The sequence below is a fragment of the Amblyomma maculatum genome, chromosome 5 (genome assembly GCF_055883805.1).
Source record: "Amblyomma maculatum isolate TAMU_Amacu chromosome 5, ASM5588380v1, whole genome shotgun sequence".
NCBI lineage: Eukaryota > Metazoa > Arthropoda > Arachnida > Ixodida > Ixodidae > Amblyomma > Amblyomma maculatum.
In genome coordinates this window covers 51020096-51039754 of record NC_139348.1, presented here as the reverse complement: position 1 = coordinate 51039754, position 19659 = coordinate 51020096, and the positions used below count along the sequence as shown (strand labels likewise).

The 19659-nt window shown below is 45.6% G+C and overlaps 1 protein-coding gene across 3 annotated transcripts; it reads right to left on the bottom strand.

Annotated features, from left to right (window-relative positions):
• Positions 1 to 5847: 5847 nt before the first annotated feature.
• LOC146188291 (uncharacterized) lies at positions 5848 to 18450 on the bottom strand. Of its 3 annotated transcripts, XM_084603084.1 has the most exons (5): positions 18328 to 18450; positions 10922 to 11019; positions 8074 to 8293; positions 6466 to 6551; positions 5890 to 5986 (listed from the first exon to the last, which is right to left on the bottom strand). In XM_084603084.1, the coding sequence occupies exons 2-5, from the start codon at positions 11006 to 11008 to the stop codon at positions 5951 to 5953; spliced, it is 429 nt and encodes a 142-aa protein (XP_084459210.1). In that variant the 5' UTR covers positions 11009 to 11019; positions 18328 to 18450; the 3' UTR covers positions 5890 to 5950. The 3 variants fall into 3 exon arrangements, with proteins under 3 accessions (XP_084459211.1, XP_084459212.1, XP_084459210.1); XM_084603085.1 differs by lacking the exon at positions 6466 to 6551 and having other exon boundaries at positions 5848 to 5986; XM_084603086.1 differs by lacking the exons at positions 6466 to 6551; positions 10922 to 11019; positions 18328 to 18450 and having other exon boundaries at positions 5848 to 5986; positions 8074 to 8299.
• Positions 18451 to 19659: the final 1209 nt, after the last annotated feature.

Here is a 19659-nt window from a genome sequence, read left to right as displayed (position 1 = left end):
CGATGCTGATTACGGCCTTTGTATAAACCATAAGGGGTGAAATGTCAGGACCTGCTGGTTGCAACTGACGCGGGCGGACCTAAGAGCGAGAGCGCGTTTCCCTTGCGCGTGAACGGCTGTAGCGGAGAAGCAGCAGTGGGGCGGTGGCGACCCCACCGAGGCGCGGCGGACGGTGGAAATAGACCCCATTGGAGAGGCTGTAAGAGAAGCGCGCTCTCCCTCGAGAGCGGCCATGCCCTGCCCCAAGCAGTGGCGTAGCCAGAAATTTTGTTCGGGGGGGGGGGGGGGGGGGGGGGGGGCTCACGTTGCAGCGCGTCCTCCTCCATATAGAATTTGTCGATGGATCAAATATGATTAATTCATTGGCCAATAGCCATTGTGTATTAGGTGCTGCAAACGAATTCTTGAATGCCACGCAGTATGCACTGCCAAGAAAAATGTAAAATATTAATTTTATTATAAAAGAACATATATTGTCACGGTGTGAAGTCTCTGATCAGAAGTCACCGCGGGACACAGGAGTAACAGAAGTCACAGTGCGGCAGGAAACTAGCAGGCCCGCTTCGACAGAACTTCAGTTTCTTCGCCTCGAGGAGACGAGCGTCGGTTTCTTCGCCTCGAGGAGGCACACGCTCGCGATCAGCACAGAGGGAAAATAAAGAATGCAGCGCGTCATTGCCCTACCGGGTACAAGAAGCATCGTCCCAATGCTGGGAGTGTGGGTAGAGATAAAAAAAAAACCATTGCGCGAAGGGCAGTTGCTCACGCATAGAAAGAGTCAACACTATCGGTCGTAATACGGTTTCAGGCGGACCACGTGGACCACGTGCGGGAGCGTGGAGCGTCGGGACTTTTTAAATCCATCAGGAACAACCTCATAGTTTAGGTCCCCAACTTGGCTTACCACTTTGTACGGGCCAAAGTAACGACACAGCAGTTTCTCGCTGAGGCCTCGTCGACGTACAGGAAACCAAAACCAGACACGGTCTCCAGCTGTGTACCGGGCGTCACAGTGTCGGAGGTTGTATCGTTGGTCATCGCGGCGTTGCTGATTCTGAATTCGCAGTCTGGCCAGCTGACGGGCCTCTTCGGCGAGGTGCAGAAAGGTGTGAACATCTGGTTGTTGGTTGCCGTCGTCTAGATGTGGTAACATGGCATCAAGCATTGTGGTCACTTCGCGGCCATGGACCAGAAGGAAAGGTGTCATGTTCGTTGTTTCCTGGACCGCTGTAGTGTATGCAAAGGTAACGTACGGGAGCACTTCATTCCACGTTTTGTGCTCTACGTCGACGTACATTGAGAGCATGTCAGCGAGCGTTTTGTTCAAGCGTTCGGTCAAGCCATTCGTTTGAGGATGGTAAGGTGTTGGCTTCCTGTGTTCAGTATGACTGAATTAAAATCTGCTGCAGCAATTCGGCTGTAAATGCGGCTCCTCTGTCAGTAATCAAAATCTCCGGTGCGCCATGGCGCAGGACAACGCAATTGATGAAAATATGTATGTCAGTATGTATGTGACAAACATTGTTGCAGAAATAACTGACATCAATGCTTCCCTGATTCTGTCTGTTGAATAAGTACAGAAAATATTAAACGAAATCTAGAACTATATCAGTTCGAAACCAGCAAAGCAGGTGCATACCGCTGATATGAAAACGTAAAAGCCAAGAAATGAACACTTTGACGGGAAATGCTTTATTGAATCTGTCACGGTGATATTTAGTGTTTTAGCGCGTGTTAAAGATTTCGAGGGCGTGTTTCCATTTCTGGAACGGCTTGGATACGAGAGCTCCAGTGCGCGCATGCTGGCCCTTACCAACCTCATGTCTGCAGAAAAGGACACACACTCGGCAAAATGCACCTTCTTGAAGCGCTGAGTAGCTGAGCCATCGGTACCTGTCTAGCCAAGCGGACTGAAACCTCCGTTTTTGCTTCAGATCTTTCGTACATTTGAACACGTAACCTTTCGGAGGAATCCAAGGAGAAGTTAACAGATGATATCTGGTCTGATCCTCTATTCTGGAGCCACTCTCGTACATCCCAATGTCAAACTTGCTTGTTTCCACCTTCTGAGGATCTGAGAGGAGTAAAGATTTAAGACACCACTATTTAGTACGTATATGAACGCGCTGTTTTCAAAGTTCAAACTGTATCCTGATTCAACGAATAATAAAAATTAGGCGGAGATTCTCACCAGAGGAGCATGTTGGAACAGGCGATGCAAGCGCCGGCGGCACAATTTTCAGGTGAGTCTCTGAAGCCAGCCTCTCGTCTTCAGTGGCGGCAGGAGTGTTTTGTCTAGAAGCAGTACCTGTGTAAACCGGAAGACTGCACAGATTAAACAAAGTTTAATCTGTACAGTCCAATCAGCGGGGCACAAGCGTGGACTTGAGATGCCGCCCACTGCCGAGGGTGGTGCTTGAGTCTCCTCTCACATCTTTCAGTGGCGAGGGCTAGCTTCTCCGATGTCGATGACAATTTTGTGCATGCTGGCGGTGGAAACCCTTCCCTAAGGTAAAGTAGCCGGAGAAGTCGTCCGTTGGCTGAGGTCATTTCCCTGGCGTTACTTCTCAGAAGTTCACCCGCCTGCTTCGAGATGTCGGCGAGCAGGGTCAATGCTGATCGGCGACGTGCCTCCGAACCTTTAAACAAAAGATCAGGTTCCCGTGGTCGTCGGCGCGGGGGCCAATAGGATTAAGGTCTGAAAGAGCAGCTCCTCTCCGTCTCCATCGCGAAAAGAGAGGGGGGGGGGGGGGCTTGGGCGCCGCAGTAGGAGACAAAGGATCACTCCGCCGCCGTCGGCGCCGCTTCGGTGCCTTTGGTCACGGTCGCTCACCGGCGCCCGCAAGGTCAGTTTCTGTTTTAAGGGGGATTAAGGTCTGAAAGAGCAGCTCGTCTCCGTCTCCATCCCGAAAAAGGGGGTGGCGGGGAGGGGGCTTGGGCGCCTCATCAGGAGACAAACGGTCACTCCACCGCCATCGGCGCCGCTTCGATGCCTTTTGGTCGCGGTCGCTCACCGGCGTCCGCAAGATGCGTAGGGCGGCGTAGAGCGGTGTAGGAAAAAAAAACGAGGTGCAATAAAAAAACCAAAACGCTCCTGGGCCAATGTTCAGCTCCTTCTCTTCGGCGCGTAGGAAGAAGCGTGAAAACGAAAAAAAAAACAAACACAAATAAAAAGCGCAACCACGGAGAGAGCATAGTGTACAGGGAGAAGGGCGAGGGAGTACCACTAAGTCCTGCTACAGGACGGTGAGCATTCGCAGAAGGCACGAGAAAAAAGAAAGCCCCAAAAGAGAGACACAGCGATTTTGAGGAAGCGGGGAGTCGAAGGCGAGGGAAATACCGCCTTTGAAACACTGAGCGGGAATGGAAACCTGTCTTGTTTCGTCGTCCACCCCCACGCTATCTAAACGCGACGAGTTGACGCGACGAGCCCGCTCGCTATCTAAACGCCCTTGAAACTTAGTGCTCGGAAATCGTTCCTGGCTTTACGTGACTCCGTCTGCATGCGCGTTGCTACGAAATGTAGCCCCCAAGTTCGTAATGTTCGTGCAGAAATGTATTTTCGAACGAACCGCAAAAAGATATTGTAGACAAAACCCAGAATGCTTTCGAGCGCCGGTGGTTGTTTTGGTCGGCGGTGCATGACAGAACGAAAACATTTCGGGGGGGGGGGGGGGCTGAAGCCCCATACCCCCCCCCCCCCCCTGGCTACGCGCCTGGCCCCAAGAGCTCACTAAATGTCCTGCAGAAGGCGGCAATAGGCGCGGACCTTGGCCCCCCCCCTCAGTGACTCATCGGGTGCGAGCAACGGCGACGGTACACTTCTCTGGGACAGTGCCGCCCCCCCCCCCCCTTTTCTCTAATGGGACGGCTGGGTGGCGCCTAGTCCCCAGATCCCCCGCGGCGTTACCTTCAGAAAGGTGTCCGCTGCAAGGTCGCGTCGCAAACACGCCGGGGAGGGGAAGGAAAGACAGGCGCAGTGTGAGAGGGTTTGGGGTCCGGCGTGTGGAGAGTGTGCGTTTTGACTGTTGTATTTTTATTTGATGTAATTAAGAACCTGGGTCCAAGAATATTCCCAACCCACAGGGGTGGTGGCACGTTTTTCAATAAATTGATTGGCTGCTTCATTTTCGGGGCGGAACACCTAAGGTGACCGCCCTCAGGTCTTTGTTGATGTTCGTCATCAAAAAGCGGTCCTCGGGCCATGTTCGGCAGGCAAGATTGAGGCTCTCCGTGCTTAGCACGTATCTACAGGCCCTAGACCTTTAACCGAAACGCTCGGTAGGAAAGTAAGGGCTTGTAGAGTGACTTCTCTGTGTGAGAGTCTATTTTCTTTTAAGTTACAGTTGTCTGTGTGACTCTGGTTGCTGTAATTTACATTTTGTCAATGTATACCATTTTTCTTGTGTAAATATAATTCTCCTCTTGACCATCATCTGATCATCGTCTATAGCTTCTTCACTGCCGAATGACCACGTTTGCAGAGGCGTCAGCCCCTCCGAAGGTTGGCAACGAACGAGAATAAAATTACTCGTGCGTTGAATGGATAGGGGAAGACCCGAGGCTCTGTGCCATGACGTACGATATATGCACCTACAGCTACAGGCGCAGAGCATACATCACATTTCTTGTCACCATATTGATGGCATATTAGATTTCTTTTTATTCGTGATAGTTAATACCACGCGTGCTCACAAAATACTTCTATACAAAGTTTGAGGAATTCTATGGAAACAAAGATCGTGCAGAAATACCGGATGCACTGTGCGCACGGATAGAGCGCCGCATCGCGCCGCACGGCGGCGCATTCATATTTATGTTTCTCGCTTCGAGTTCCTGTCTGCTACCTTAGGTCTGCTTGAAGTTTGGCGGTACGCAACTTCTGGTCGCAATTATGCTTACCGATGGTCCCGTCACGGTAGGTTCCTCAGTTGTGAAGGACTCAAAACGCAAGGAGCCGCGTTGGATGTCGGCATCTATGCTGTCGTGTTTCTATTGATGCGAAATACAAGGTTCCCGTGTTTTGGTGCGACATTATTGCACTTTGCACTATACCAGGTGGACGCCATGGCGTTACGGAGATGTAGCAGAGTCTTAGGTAATAGATCAAGCTATGATGAACGCGTAAATGAAGTCAGTAGTCGACCGGTCGAACAAAGCATGCACTGAAGTACCGAGCGGCGTTGTGCATAAGTAACGCACATTTCCACAAGTTTCCTGCGGTGACAGAGGGTCGAAAGATTTGGGTAGCGGCTGTTTAGCGGGAGAAAGCTTAGTGACGGGCGACAGATCAGCTAAGAATGAATAACACCTGTCACTTTCTCACTGCTCTCGACGTGAGTTTTGGTGAGACGTATATAGGCACGCACCGCTTACTGGACTTGCCGATGGGGCTTAATTCATGTGATCGAGCCCTGTGATCCTGTGAAGAGGCCAACCCTTAAGAAAATATGCACTGTGTGTCTTTAGAAACTCCGGTGACTTTATACATTAGACTCATTTGTATGTCTCATGACTGTCTTGCGAGCTTTCCTCATGCATTCCTAATGGCATTCAAAACCATATTGGCCACCGTGAGTCTAGTGTGTTCCTAATGCATGCTTTTCTGATGGCAGGCTAATGTGTGCTTTGTGTCATGACGGAGCTTATGCATTTGAATCCTTGATGCTCCCCAGTTGTCATCATGATGTCTTGTACGGCTATTTTGCTCTCTGTAAACACTGCCTGTGCAGCAGGACGTTTAACTGTTTGGGTTGTGTAAAGTGGCTACCGATGTTTTGGTCGCTGCAAACAAACATGCATATATAAAAACCCATATGTTGTTTGGAAATGTATACTAAATCCTTCAAAACAAAAGCTGACTGGCTGGCAGAGATGTACCCACACATAGTACGTGCCCTCTATTTAATTTCACGACTTAACATCGACGACAGGCTGTTCTTCAGCTGTATCATTGTTGCCGTCGGGAATCGGCTGCAGGTGTAGCCTGCAAGAAAGAAAAAAAGTTTGCCACTTGGGCTGTAGCAAAAAAAATTCATGCCGCATCGATTCAATTCACAAACATCATCATATTATCATAGATATCTGCACAAAGCAGTGAACACATTGAAAGGGGTGAGAGGTTTGTAAAACTGATTCAATAATCAAAACTGCACCCATGCAAAGATGACAGTACCAAACTTCACAAGTACTATATACCAGCAACACACTGCTAAAGAGAGGTAATACGAATACACAGTCGCTACACAATACCTAAAAAAGAAGTAAATGCACTAAATAATAGACACTAAAAAAATTCATTTAATGCAAGAACACGTACATTCAATGCATCCACTTATTGTTTGCACTGCAGACCTAGCTTTGAGAACAAGGACGACTCAACTTGTGAAGTTATATATGCCTGCAGGAGTCGCAACTTTATTGCAAAAACCAGCGCTACTGGTTCCCAGTGCCCCAGCGCCATACCTGATTATGGGCCCAGTATGACGCTGAAGACTGGGCGCACTGGGACCTCCGCACTGGTGGCACTGGTCGCCCGGAGAAAAAAAGGCCTAGGATAAAAATTAAAAGCTAAAAAGTAACGAAGCACATCAAGTACATTCAAAAAGGCTTAAAAGGAAAAAAAAGAGCAGCACCTAGCGCGTTTATAACTCGGCACCTCTTAATCTAGCTGACTACGCTAACAACTCGGCCATGCCAAGAACTGAAAACCTTTGAAAGATTTTTGCATTTGATGTCATGACAGCATTTATAAGGTTGGGACTTCCTGTTTTGGAATCTACAGCCCCCCCCCCCCCCCCCCCCATTGCTGCCGCTATAACAATTACAACTTCTTGATCATTGGAGCTTGCTGCCTACTCTCACGACTAGCAACTAATGTTCTGGATGCCTATGCGCATTATTTTGTGCACTGGAATCCTTTTAAAATGTGGAGTTTGATATCACTGGCAAATTTACCAGCGCCGACTCTTCAGCGCTGCTCTGCTACCGTGGGCGTAATTTTCAGTGAACACGGAGCTGTAGCACAAACCTTCAAGGAAAAAAGTGCGATCAAGCTTCAATACCAGCAAGTGCAGCAGCGACGACACTATTTTGCACGTAACTAAAATTACTTCTATGTAAACATTTCGGGAAGCATTGCGATGACCGAGGGCTCGGCTGCTTTATACGCAGAGCAAGAAGGAGCGGAAAAGCTTGAAAAACATGCAAAATATTATGCATTACAAGCGCTGTATGTTTTTTTCTCCCATGGGCCCATGGCTTGGTAAACTACTCTCTCCCTTGTTTTATTTTTTTTTTCTTTCTGCTGTTTATACTGGGCCGCGGTGCAGGCTACGCTTGCCTGCGATTGAGCCCCCATTGAGCATTTTGGCAGTAATCATTGTGTTAGAGTGCCCTTAAGGTCAGCTTTGAAGTTTGTTATGCATGGTAGCCTACATTATTCAATTCCAATTTTAACTGTATGTTAACCGTCAGTGTGTCATGAGATATCAGAGGAGTGACGATCGTACTCTCTCTCGAAACGACCTATTGAAACATGGAAACTCTAGAAAAAAAATTCTGCCTTTGTTTTCTTACAGGTGCGCAACGACTTCGCAGCAAAAAGTGCTTACTTGAACCATATTTTTCATATGCGCCCCGATGGTCGATTGCTAGTACGCTGTTCCCATATTGGCCCCTGAGGGATGCTAACTGGTCGATGCCGCGGGACGCACCGATTATACTGGGTAGGACCAGTGCGGCTCCAGCACACATAAAGAGCTTCTCCCAGTACATCGCGGATGCCAGCGACACACCCAGCTTCAAAAAGCTAATCCCAGCGATTTTCTCCCTTCGTACCAGTGCAACCAGTGTCTTCCCGTCACTGCTCCAGTGATTATTGCAGACCCCCCCCCCCCCCCCCCCTAAGATCCACTGCAAAACCAACGCGAAAATCTTACTGGTTTCGTACTGGAAGACGCTGGTTCTTGCAATAGGGAACTAATTACATTAACCAATGCATTAAATGTTCTGTGCAGAACTCCGGAAGAAAAAGTAAAAGTCAGGAATGACAAAGGCCCCCCAAATGCATACCTAGCACAGCGTTGAGCCGCAGAGGGTCCAAAGGGTCCTTATGAGTGCCATCTTTATGGGCGTTGCTGCCCTTCCAAAACAAGGATTTTCCTTTCATCTCTTCCTCTGTAAACACTTGCCTCAGAAGGCTTCTTGCAAACTTTGTCAGAAGCCCTTGACTATGAACAACAAAGCGGTCGATCGTCGACTTTACAACTTTTACTCCATTCCCAATGTCAACCTGCATAAAAAAGAAACAAGCACAAAAATGACATAGTTACACATCTGCTATTAATAGGCGAGAAATCACTCAGTACCCTTAGGGTTTAATGTGGCGCGCAGTTCGTTGAACATCAATAAGTTTTCATCTGAAGGACTCCACCTGTGGCACACAGTGACAGCACCGGGGCTTGTGAAATGCGGTCATAGGCTAGAAATGATAACACTGCAAAGGTATGAGTAGAACCACTTCCACTCTTAGAGGCGATGCTTAAAACAAGGAAACACATCAAGGTGACATTGACCAGCCACAATTTTTTATAGGTGTGAAAGCAAAGCACTGACAAGAAAAGTAAAAATTTGGCGTATCTAAACAGCATACACACAGGAGGCAATTTACCTTTGGCTGTCAAATATGTGTCTGGACTCATGCTCAATAAAAAAAACTCAAGTGCCAGACACATTTTCATTCACAATTACTGGCCTGCTTCTAGAATCTGTCATAAATATAGCTCTTGCCATTTTTTTTTTGCAACTTGGTGTGCAGCCACCAGTAAAGAGAGGTCGACATTGAGTGCTTCCTAAGCTATGTCTTGTTTTCTATATGTAACATCCACTGCAACTCAATAAAGAGATTTAGCATACAGGAGACTTATACCTGTTCACCACCCTCCATGCACACATAAATAAAATTAAATGCACATAAATAAATGTGCATAAAATTAAAGAGCACTGGAGAATCTGCATTGGCGTAATGCGAAAGCACGGATGCTGCTGTTAGTTGCTTCTGGTTGCTTCTAGTTGCTTAATTTACTTCTTTTTCACCCATTTTAGTCTTTGATACTTTCAAATTGCACGACAATTTCTTCATATGCCCTTTTTCGGCTCTACTTCCGGTTGCGTGACGTCACATCCTCTACCTCACATTAATTCAATTCTTGTTCAGCTATTTTAGTCTTTGGTAATTTCAAATTGCATGCCAATCCCTTCCTATGCTCTTTTTGGGCTCTGGCTAGCAGCTTAGCACTCCTAGCTATCACGATGCCAAAATACCCTCTAACAGACACACTTTGCAAGGATATATGCATTTCCTATTAAAACTGGAATTCCAACAGTTACAGAAGACTATCTGAATTAATATTTATTAACAGCAATCGTTAAAGATAAAACTTCAATGGGTAATCGATTATCGCCCCCACAGAGTACCTGAGAGATAGGCAAAATAATTTTAGTACTGTGGAAACAGGTGCAATCCTGCAGGCATTGATTCAAGCTAGAGCAGCCACCATTTTGGCACACATGGGGCACACACAGAAACACCAAGTGTAGCTCGCCACTCTACGGTCCTAATTATACTGTTACAGCCTACTACAGCTGACTGTAACTGGCTGAGACACCTGTTTAGTGCTGAAATCAGAATGGCTGGCACATTGGATTACCATGGCCTGGTGACATCTGAAGCAGCTCAACCGAACTGTAGTGAACCAAGGTCTTTAAAGGCTGTCACAATACTGTGCAGTGTTCTTTCTCTTTTTTCACTTTTTCTGCGGCTCTGACGAGCATGTGCCCCGAGTCAAAAGGGATCAGGACCTCTCACTTCGTTAACTAAAAATTATTAACTAAAGTTGCATTTTTAGCGTTTTTTTTTTCCAAGACAGTCTTTCTTAAACGCACCCTGAATATGCAGTACATTGCTGGCTTGCTAACAATGACCTAACAACCATTTTACACGCCGATTTTCAAGCCTCCCAAGTTGCTTATGAACACACTGCACTATCTATCCTGTAATTACCAATGTCAAAAATAGTAATGACCTGCATGAAAATGTTGCAACTCTCGGGACTGGCACCGCATGCTAACCTAAATCAATTCAGAACTCTCCCTAACAATTCGCAATTCATTTTACTGAGGTCAAAAGAGAAGGGGGCCTACCATAAGACGATCACACTGAGCTGTTCCATGACAAACCTTTACAGAACAAAACTGTATTCCCATTACAAGCAACATATGCTCCTTAAAGCATTTTACAACCTTGGTTAGTTCCCATTCGCTCAAGCTCTATTATGATCTTGCTCCAAACAAACAAGCAATTTCTTTTGCCTAGCAGACGTTTTCAAAGGAAGCTTATCGGTCGCATTCAGAAAGGTAGCGAGAAGGCTCTGGGGGGCAAGTTCTCTGTTACAGCCTCAATGTTTACCAACTACAGTTAGCACTAATATGCACTGAACGTAGTAAACCATCTCTGACTGCATAACTTGTGCATGGAACTATCACCAAGAAATGTCTCATACGTTAGAAAATTTTTGTTTGCACCCAAACATATATCCACACAAATCGCATTTCTTTTCTGTGACCGCTTCCTGCTGTAGCATTGACATCACTGAGGATCCACACTGTGCGGTTTGCAGAACTGCAAAAGGTAGGGGCAATTTGGGCCAATCAGGTTGGCTTGAACTGCGTGACTGTGCTCCTATCGCCGTTGATGGCACAGGCGAGCACGAACACAATGAAGAAGTGTACGCTATCCTGATTGGCTGGGATCAGCCTAACCTTTGTAGTGCTGCAAACAGCTTGTGAAACAGAATATAGTGGCAGTGTTCTTACTTTTTTCTTATCTATCAGAGATATTTTTCAAAGAGCAAATGCTTACTGTTTCTGCCGTTGCCACATCTTCAGGTCTTGGGGCCTCCAGGAGAGCTTCCAATTTCTTCACTAGCTTTTGCGGTCGCTTTAGCATAGTGTAGGAATCTGGAGACAAACATAACAAGCTCAAGTTGAAAGATATTTATAAACATTGCATCATTGCTTACAGTCTGCAAATCTCTGCTTGTAGCAATTATAACAAGGCAGGTCTGAGTGCCCTTTATAAACACGTTACAAGAGTGACCACTATATTCGTACCCAATCCTAGACTCGAGCTTCTACTCCAAGTAGCCTCCGAGGATTGTTTTTCATTTCAGAAGCACAACTTCATTCAAATTGATCCTGGATTAGAGGAAAAAACTAAAAATTCCCTTGAAAATCTCGTAATAATAGCACTGCTACCTTTGGAAGGGATACTCGCGGTCGGCATGGAGCATGATTACAACTACTGCTCCCAGATTTTTTGAAAACTGCAAGTGCCGGGAGAGTCGAATTCGTGGTTAAGATGCATCTGCTGCAATGTGCTATGAAAAAGCATGCAATCCCTCTTAGTGTAAAGAGAAGGATCAGAAATTTCAGACCAATTGTCAATGCCTGTGTCAGACTCAATCTTTGCACATCAGACACAGAGGGTCACGTGACAACAAGCGCGACATAGAAACTACGTCATGACTAGTTTTTGTTTTGCAATTTTTTCCCTATTTCTGATGACCAGCAATCCTGTGCTGTGGTTCCTCACTGCACTTTAGGCTTTTCTTTACTTTTAGCCCTCCTTTCTTAGCTGAAACAGATGGCCCACTGCGGTATGGGCAGCTTTGACAGGCTGCAAAGATCTTAAGTGGCTGGTGACGCAGAATGAAGAAGCACTGAAGAAGGGTAATGGGATACGCCTCAGTTCGCAGGTCGAGCCAACGTTTCGACTAGTGGACTTTTCTTCTGGTCAGAAGTATTACCCCCCTCTACCCTCAATAATAATTTGCTCGGCACTGCTTCATTTCAGAACCCCGACTTGGTAACCTGAAAAATGAATGGCATTGTAAATGAAAAGTGGAAAATCTTGCAAAAAGCAAGAAACATGTAGGCATGGCACCTACTCGAGCTGCGCACGCTGATAAATTGCTTCGCACGCACTGCTCTCCGTATATAGTACTTTGTACATCGTCCCTCAGCATAAAAAGGAATGATAAATTAGTTTGTGCAAAACACTCTCCCATATAATCTCTTCAACTAGCTTCCCAACTTGAGCATGCGGAATAAACTTTTCTTTAGTAAAGGCACTCATCTGTCTCCAGCTTGTCTACCTCTCTGCACAGTTTTAAGAAGTGGTATGAACCAGTTTACTTCAATGTGTACCTACTGAGTCAAGTGCAAAGATCATCAGGAACAAGCGAGTGTAGCTTGCCTATTCTGTGCATATAAATCAGTGAAGTAAAGATGTGCTATCAACAATGGGAAGTGAGATTTTAAGCTTATGCACATCCCTCTAAACTCTTTCCACCGGCAAGTCCATACACACATACACAAATGTAGAAATACATATGAGCATGAGCGCACATCACCACATTATGCTACCTGCATGTATCCCAGGTGCCGCTCCTACTACACTCCCTCATCCACATCATCCGGTTGTCAGAAAGACGGACAAAAAATTCAAAAAATCCAAAACCACTCACACACCCAAGAAGAAAAACAGGACAGTACGCCACTCACAACTGATTTGCTGTGCAGAAAACACATACATATATACCACTGGCCGGCGCATGTGCAAGGAACACATTCAGCATCATGTAGTCATCATCATCAGCCTGATTATACCCACTGCAGGGCGAAGGCCTCTCCCATATTTCTCCACTTAACCCGGTTCTGTGCTAGCTGCATCCACTTGACCCCTGCGAACTTCTTAATCTCATCCGCCCACCTAACTTTCTGCCGCCCCCTGCTACGCTTTCCTTCCCTTGGAATCCAGTTTGTTACCCTCAGCGACCATCGGTTATCCTCTCTTCGCCCTACATGTCCTGCCCATGTCCATTTCTTCTTCTTAATTTCCACTAGAATGTCGGTAACTTGAGTTATTTCTCTGACCCACTCTGCACGCTTTCTATCTCTTAATGTTACCCCTACCATTTTTCGTTCCATAGCCCTCTGGGTTGTCCTCAACTTAAGTAGAACTCTCTTGGTTAGCCTCCACGTTTCAGCCCCATAGGTGAGTACAGGCAAGATGCAACTGTTGTATACTTTCCTCTTGAGCGATACCGGTAAGCTGCTAGTCATAATCTGCGAGTGCTTGCCAAATGCGCACCATCCCAATCTTATTCTGCTTGTTATTTCCTTTTCATGGTCCGGATCTGCGGTTACTACCTGTCCTAAGTAGACATATTCGCCTACTACTTCCAGTATTTCGCTACCTAATGTAAACTGCTGTTCCTTCCCGAGGCTGTTGAACATTACCTTAGTCTTCTGCATATTGATTTTCAAGCCTACCTTTCTACTTTTTCTATCTAGGTCATCAATCATTATTTGCAGTTCATCCCCCGAGTTGCTTAGCAAGGCAATGTCATCAGCAAATCGCAGATTACTGAGGTATTCTCCATCTACCCTTATCCCTAACTGCTCCCATTCCAAGTCTCTGAATACTTCCTCTAAACAAGCTGTGAATAGTACTGGGGAGATTGTGTCTCCTTGCCTAACACCTTTCTTTATGGGAATTTTGTTACTTTCTTTATGCAGAACTATGGTTGCTGTGCAGCCACTATATATATCTTCCAGCACTTTAACGTACGGCTCGTCTACCCCCTGATTTCGCAATGCCTGCATCACCGCCGAGGTTTCAACTGAGTCAAATGCTTTTTCGTAATCAATGAATGCTATGTATAAGGGCTGGTTATATTCCGAGCATTTTTCTATCACCTGGTTGATGGTATGGATATGATCGATAGTAGAGTACCGTTTCCGAAACCCTGCTTGATCCTTTGATTGATTGCAGTCTAAGGTTGTCCTGATTCTATTAGCGATTACCTTAGTAAATACCTTATACGTAACAGACAGTAAGCTGATTGGTCTGTAATTTTTAAGGTCCTTAGTGTCCCCTTTCTTGTGAATGAGGATAATGTTTGCATTCTTCCATGGTTCCGGTACCGTCGATGACAACAGGCACTGCGTATACAGGGTGGCCAGTTTTTCTAGCACGATATCCCCCCCGTCCTTCAGCAAATCTGTAGTTATCTGATCCTCTCCAGCTGATTTCCCCCTTTTCATAGTTTCTAACGCTTTCTTGACCTCGTCTTTCGTCACTGGTGGAACGTCTGACTGTTTTTCCCTACCGTCAAACTCATTACGGTCCTGACTACTTTGGCTGCTGTAGAGATCTGTATAGAACTCCTCGGCTACTTTGACTATCTTGTCCATATTAGTGATGACGTTGCCCGCCTTGTCCCTTATCGCATACATCTGGTTTTTGCCTATGCCCAATTTCTTCTTTACCGCTTTAAGGCTTCCCCCGTTCTTTACAGCATGCTCAATTTTCTCCATGTTATACTTCCTTATATCGGCCACCTTGCGCTTATTGATTAGCTTTGATATCTCGGCCAATTCGATCTGGTCTGTTGGATTGGAAGCTTTCATACTCTGGCGTTTCTTAATCAAATCTTTCGTCTCCTTAGACAGCTTACCGGTATCCTCTCTAACTATCCTACCGCCTACTTCTACCGCGCACTCAGTAATGATATCTCTGAAATTATTGTTCCTTGCCTCTAGGGTAATGTCGCCATCCTCAGTTAGAGCTGAGTACCTATTCTGTAGCGAGATCCTGAACTCTTCTGCCCTCCCCCTCACCGCTAATTCGTTGATGGGTTTCTTTCTTACTAATCTGTTGCGTTCCTTCTTCAGATTTAGGCTAATTCGGGACCTCACCATCCTGTGGTCACTGCATCGCACTTTCCCGATTACCTCTACATCCTGCACAATGGCGGGGGTTGAACACATTATGAAGTCAATTTCATTTTTAGTCTCTCCGTTAGGACTTTTCCATGTCCATTTCCGGTTCTTCCGTTTGCTGAAGAAGGTATTCATGATTCGTAAGTTACTGCGCTCTGCAAACTCAACTAGTAACTCCCCCCTGCTATTCCTAGAACCAACGCCATAGTCACCTACTGCCTTGTCTCCTGCCTGTTTTTTCCCTACCTTGGCATTGAAGTCGCCCATTAGTACAGTATACTGCGTCTTTACTTTTCGCATTGCCGATTCTACATCTTCATAGAAGCTTTCAACTGCCTGGTCATCATAACTACTTGTAGGTGCATAGGCCTGTACAACCTTCAGTTTATACCGCTTATTAAGCCTAATTACGATGCCTGCAACCCTCTCATTAATACTATAGAATTCATCTATATTACCCGCTATATACTTATTGACAAGGAAACCTACTCCTAGTTGTCGCCTCTCTGGTAAACCTCGATAACACAGGACATGCCCATCCTTCAGTACAGTATATGCCTCATTCGGCCTCCTAACCTCACTAAGCCCTATGACATCCCATTTCATGCCCTCTAGTTCCTCTAACAGCACTGCTAAACTAGCTTCACTAGCTAGGGTTCTAGCATTAAACGTTGCCAGGGTCAGTTTCCAATGGCGGCCTGTCCAGCGGAGCCAGGCTTTCTTAGCACCCCCTGCTGCGTCACAGGTCTGACCGCCGCCGTGGTCAGTTGTTCCGCAGCCGCTGGTGACTGAGGGCCGGGGTTTTATGGAGCTTATCATAGGAGGTTGTGGCCAATTACTGCACCAGGGTGGCCAACTCCTGTTCTGGTGAGGGAGTGCGTTGCCGGAGGTATTCACCGGCATCAGGTCGCACTTCAAACCTGTTTTTATGCAATTCCATCGACACTCGGATTTTTTTTTTTTTTTTTTTTTTTCATCCGGTGGAGAATTGCGCGGCACCGGGATTTGAACCCCGGTCCTCTTGCATGCGAGGCGGATGTTCTACCGCTACGCCACCGCTGCACTGTCATCATGTAGTGTAAGATAGCAATGCTCAAGAAGCGTTTTCGCTGCCTTATACAGATTTATTGACGTGTCGCTGATGCAAAAACTGCCTTTTTTCCTATATAAAACGCTTCAATTAGTTCTCTGGCTATCGTATTACAACTCCTAGCAAGAATCCGTACATCAGAAAAACACTGTTCATAAGTGCCTGGAGGGCAGGATCTGACATGCTTCGGTAAATTGGGGCACTGTTTATTTAGCTCTACATTTCGTTCAAGTTCCCGGATTCACTCCTTAACACATCGCCCTGTTTGTCCCACGTAGAAACAACCGCAAAAGAGGGGAACTTCATAAACAACCCCTTCAGCACATTTCATGAATGGTTGCCCATGCCCGATACCACGGCCTCTTTCCTTTTCTTTTTGCTATTCGAGGGCAAAGGCTTCCGACTTTCTGGGGGTCGAAAAGACAAGTACCGACCATCCCATGCCTACTTGCAACTTTCTTCAGGTTGTGGGCCAACTTGTGCACATACGGCACGGCCAAACAGAAAAAAGAAAAGAGGTTGTGGCACCAGGCATGGGCGACCATTCATGAAATGTGCTAATGTGGTTGTTTCTGAAGTTCCCCTCTCTTGTTCCTACATGGGAAGCACAGGGCAATATGCTAATGAGCGAATCAGGGAACATGAACGAAATGTAGAGCAAAATAAAGAGGGCCCCAATTTACCGAAGTATATCAGATCCTGCCCTTCAGCACTTGTGAACCGTGTTTTTCTGATGCGCGGATTCTTGCAAGGAGTGGTAATAAGATAGCCAGAGAACTAATTGAGTTTTACATCAGAAGAAAAGGCAATTTGTGCATCAGCGACATGTCAATACATCTGCATTAGACAGAAAAAACATTTCTTGAGCATTGCTTATCTTATACTACATGATGATGAATGTGTTTCTTGCGCATGTGCCGGCAGTGGTATAAATGCACATGTTTTCTGCACAATAAATCAGTTGTGAGTGGCACTCTGTCCAGTTTTTTCTTCTCTTGTGCATGTGCATGTGGTTTTGGTGTCTTTAAATTTAAAATGATCAGTTAGCAACTAGCCCACAAAAAGGTTCTCTTTGTAAAAATTGTTCAGAAATTCAACAAGACAAAATGCACTTGTTACATGCAGCGGCAAGCAGTTTTAGAGCCAAATTTCAGCCTTAATCTTGTCCTAATATGCCATTTACAGTTCCTTGAGTGGAGGGGGATTTCTTGAGCAAACCTTATGGGGACAAGTGACTGCATTCTCCACTCAGGAAAGTGAAGGGTCAAGTCGAAGTAAGTTTGTGAATTCGGGCATAAGTATAGCTCAATAATTATGTACATAAGAATTCCAGCAATAAGCGAGACATGGAGACCTCAAAGAGAGAATACAAGAGGCACACAGGAGAAAACATCGGAAGGAGAATGAGGGGCTTATTGTAAAACATAAAGGAAGCCAAAAATCACTCAAAAGAAGAACACTGAATTCTTTTTTTTTCTTCCATTTCTGGTGGTGATCATTTTAAGGCCTCTACCATCGGGGTATGTGTTAGGAATGCACTTATGATGTGTATACATGGTGCGACAATTGAGACTGCAGAGACAAAGTTATGATACCTTTATTTGCCCTATGCACCCTAATACCCTTCTCTAATTCAGAGGCAATCAACTTGATTATTGCAAGGCTTTCGGCTAAAGGATTAATCATGTCATGACACCACCACAGTGCTCAGTGGTTAGGGCGCTTCGTTACTGTGCCAGAAGTCCCAGATTCAGTCCTGACCATGGCATACGCGTCTTGAAGCACAAGGTGCCTGTGTGCTGTGCAATGTCAATGTTTCTTAAAGACCCTCAGGTGGCCAACGTTATCCTTCATGGCCCAAGTCGCTTTGGGACGTTAAACCCCACAAAAACAAACCCAACAATGTCACGACAATTATGCCGAGGGCTGGAGGGTCTCCTCCAAGAGTCACTGCTGCATTCTTAGATTGTATGCAACTACACTGAGGCATTTGTATAACATGTAACAGCCTCGAGAGTACACATGTTCTCCAGTGCTATAGGAGGATGTTAATTCACTTAAAACAAGTTGCAGTAACATGATGATCCTTGATATCCTTAATATGCATGCCAAAGTTTGCACGTATAGCTTCTAGAATCTACTCTCTTTTTCTGTCTGCGCCATCCACAGTATCAAGGCGCACATGACACTATGCCACATAATGCACCATACATTCCTGGGAATCCACGCTTTTGTCAGCGGTGAATATCAGCTCTAAATAGCAAAGCGGCAATTGTTGCACTCATGTATCACGTATAGCTGACTGCAGTTGATGTACCTAACTACTATGACATACTTTATGATTAGCAACAGGCAAGCACCCTACACAACATATGAGACATGAAACTCACCATAGTTGTTTTCTGCTGCTTGCAGTCGCTCTTCGAGTTCTTTAACTCTTTCTTCAAGTGCTGCCACCTTAGCTGTGGCCCCGCAGTGGCAGATGCTGTGGCCCTAGACCCATGATTACAGAAAGGGTTCAGGCAAAAATATGCTTCATATAAGAATTCAAAGTATTTTTTGTGCAGCTGTTGGTATGCCTGTCCACAGTGCATGCACCCGATTCCACACAGACATACCATTTCTCCGAGCAACTGCAGTGTGTCAGCGAGAGATTTCACATTTATCATTCCAGAGCACAATGCTCTAGACAGGCATGCTGAAAATTGTAGAGATGATTGGAAATGGATAATCTGGTTCGTTATTTCACATGAATTTCTCACCTGACAAAGCATAGAAAAAAATTATTTTTGCTGGCGTCAAGACTGCAGCTGGTAATTTGGCAAAATTTCTTAACAGAGAAAATCTCATGCTTTCATTGTGCACTTGATGCTTGGTGCAGTTAAAAATTTCATGCACGTCGCACCCGGAGGTGAAATCTTCTGTGTGCATTGAAAAATATAGTGCATTAAAAATGCCATTTTGCAAACTAGTGCTTCGCGTTAGGTCTGCGAATGAGTACAAACAAAAAAGGCTCAAGGCAAAAGCTATAAATTAAAAGTGTGAAAACGATTCAGCTTATGGAATGCCTTTTCAGCAACTTCTATTTTGCTCATGACACATTTGATCTGCGTAGTGTACACCCAAACACAAAAACATACAAAAGACATCAATATGACACCAAACAACCTGCAAGTGCTCTAAAATCTGCCAAGTTTACAAAGTTGACATGCTGGATTCACTGAAAGCAAACAAGCAGCAAGTCTAGTCTTCCTGGAATTAGGGTACTCATGTCAGAGCACCTTGTGTACAAAAATGAATGTCTTTATGTACAGTCTTTGTAAAAAGTGAGAGCCCAGGCAGTCTGCCTCTGAGCCATTTCGTGATGCTTGTAAGGCATTTTCTGTGTTCCAAATCTCTTGATGGCAAGATTTCTTTTTGTCCTACCCTCTCTAATGGGAAGCACCATAGGCGTGCGCACAGGGGGACACCAAGTCTGCCCCATACCTTTACTCCGCTGGACCGTCAGATGTAATCGTGCAAGTTTATTTCCATGCAATTTTTTTTTCCTATAATGATGGCTGGCGGCCCATGATGTTGCATTACAAGAACTGCTCACATGCTATCTTTACTTGAGGAAAGCCAATCCAGGACTCAAGGAACTATTGTGAGGATCACTGCATACTTTTCAATTGTGCCCATGGCAAAGGTTTTTTTTTATTTTTTTAAGCGCGCACTATTCT

What these genes read in the sequence shown, in the direction of transcription:
- LOC146188291 (XM_084603084.1), bottom strand. Translation starts at nt 11,008, where the DNA reads ATGCTAAAGCGACCGCAAAAGCTAGTGAAGAAATTGGAAGCTCTCCTG. An exon ending in GCGGCTCAACGCTGTGCTAG is followed by an intron (nt 6,552 to 8,073) that starts GTATGCATTTGG and finishes TTTTTATCCTAG; the next exon opens with GCCTTTTTTTCTCCGGGCGA. An exon ending in CATACTGGGCCCATAATCAG is followed by an intron (nt 5,987 to 6,465) that starts GTATGGCGCTGG and finishes TCTTTCTTGCAG; the next exon opens with GCTACACCTGCAGCCGATTC.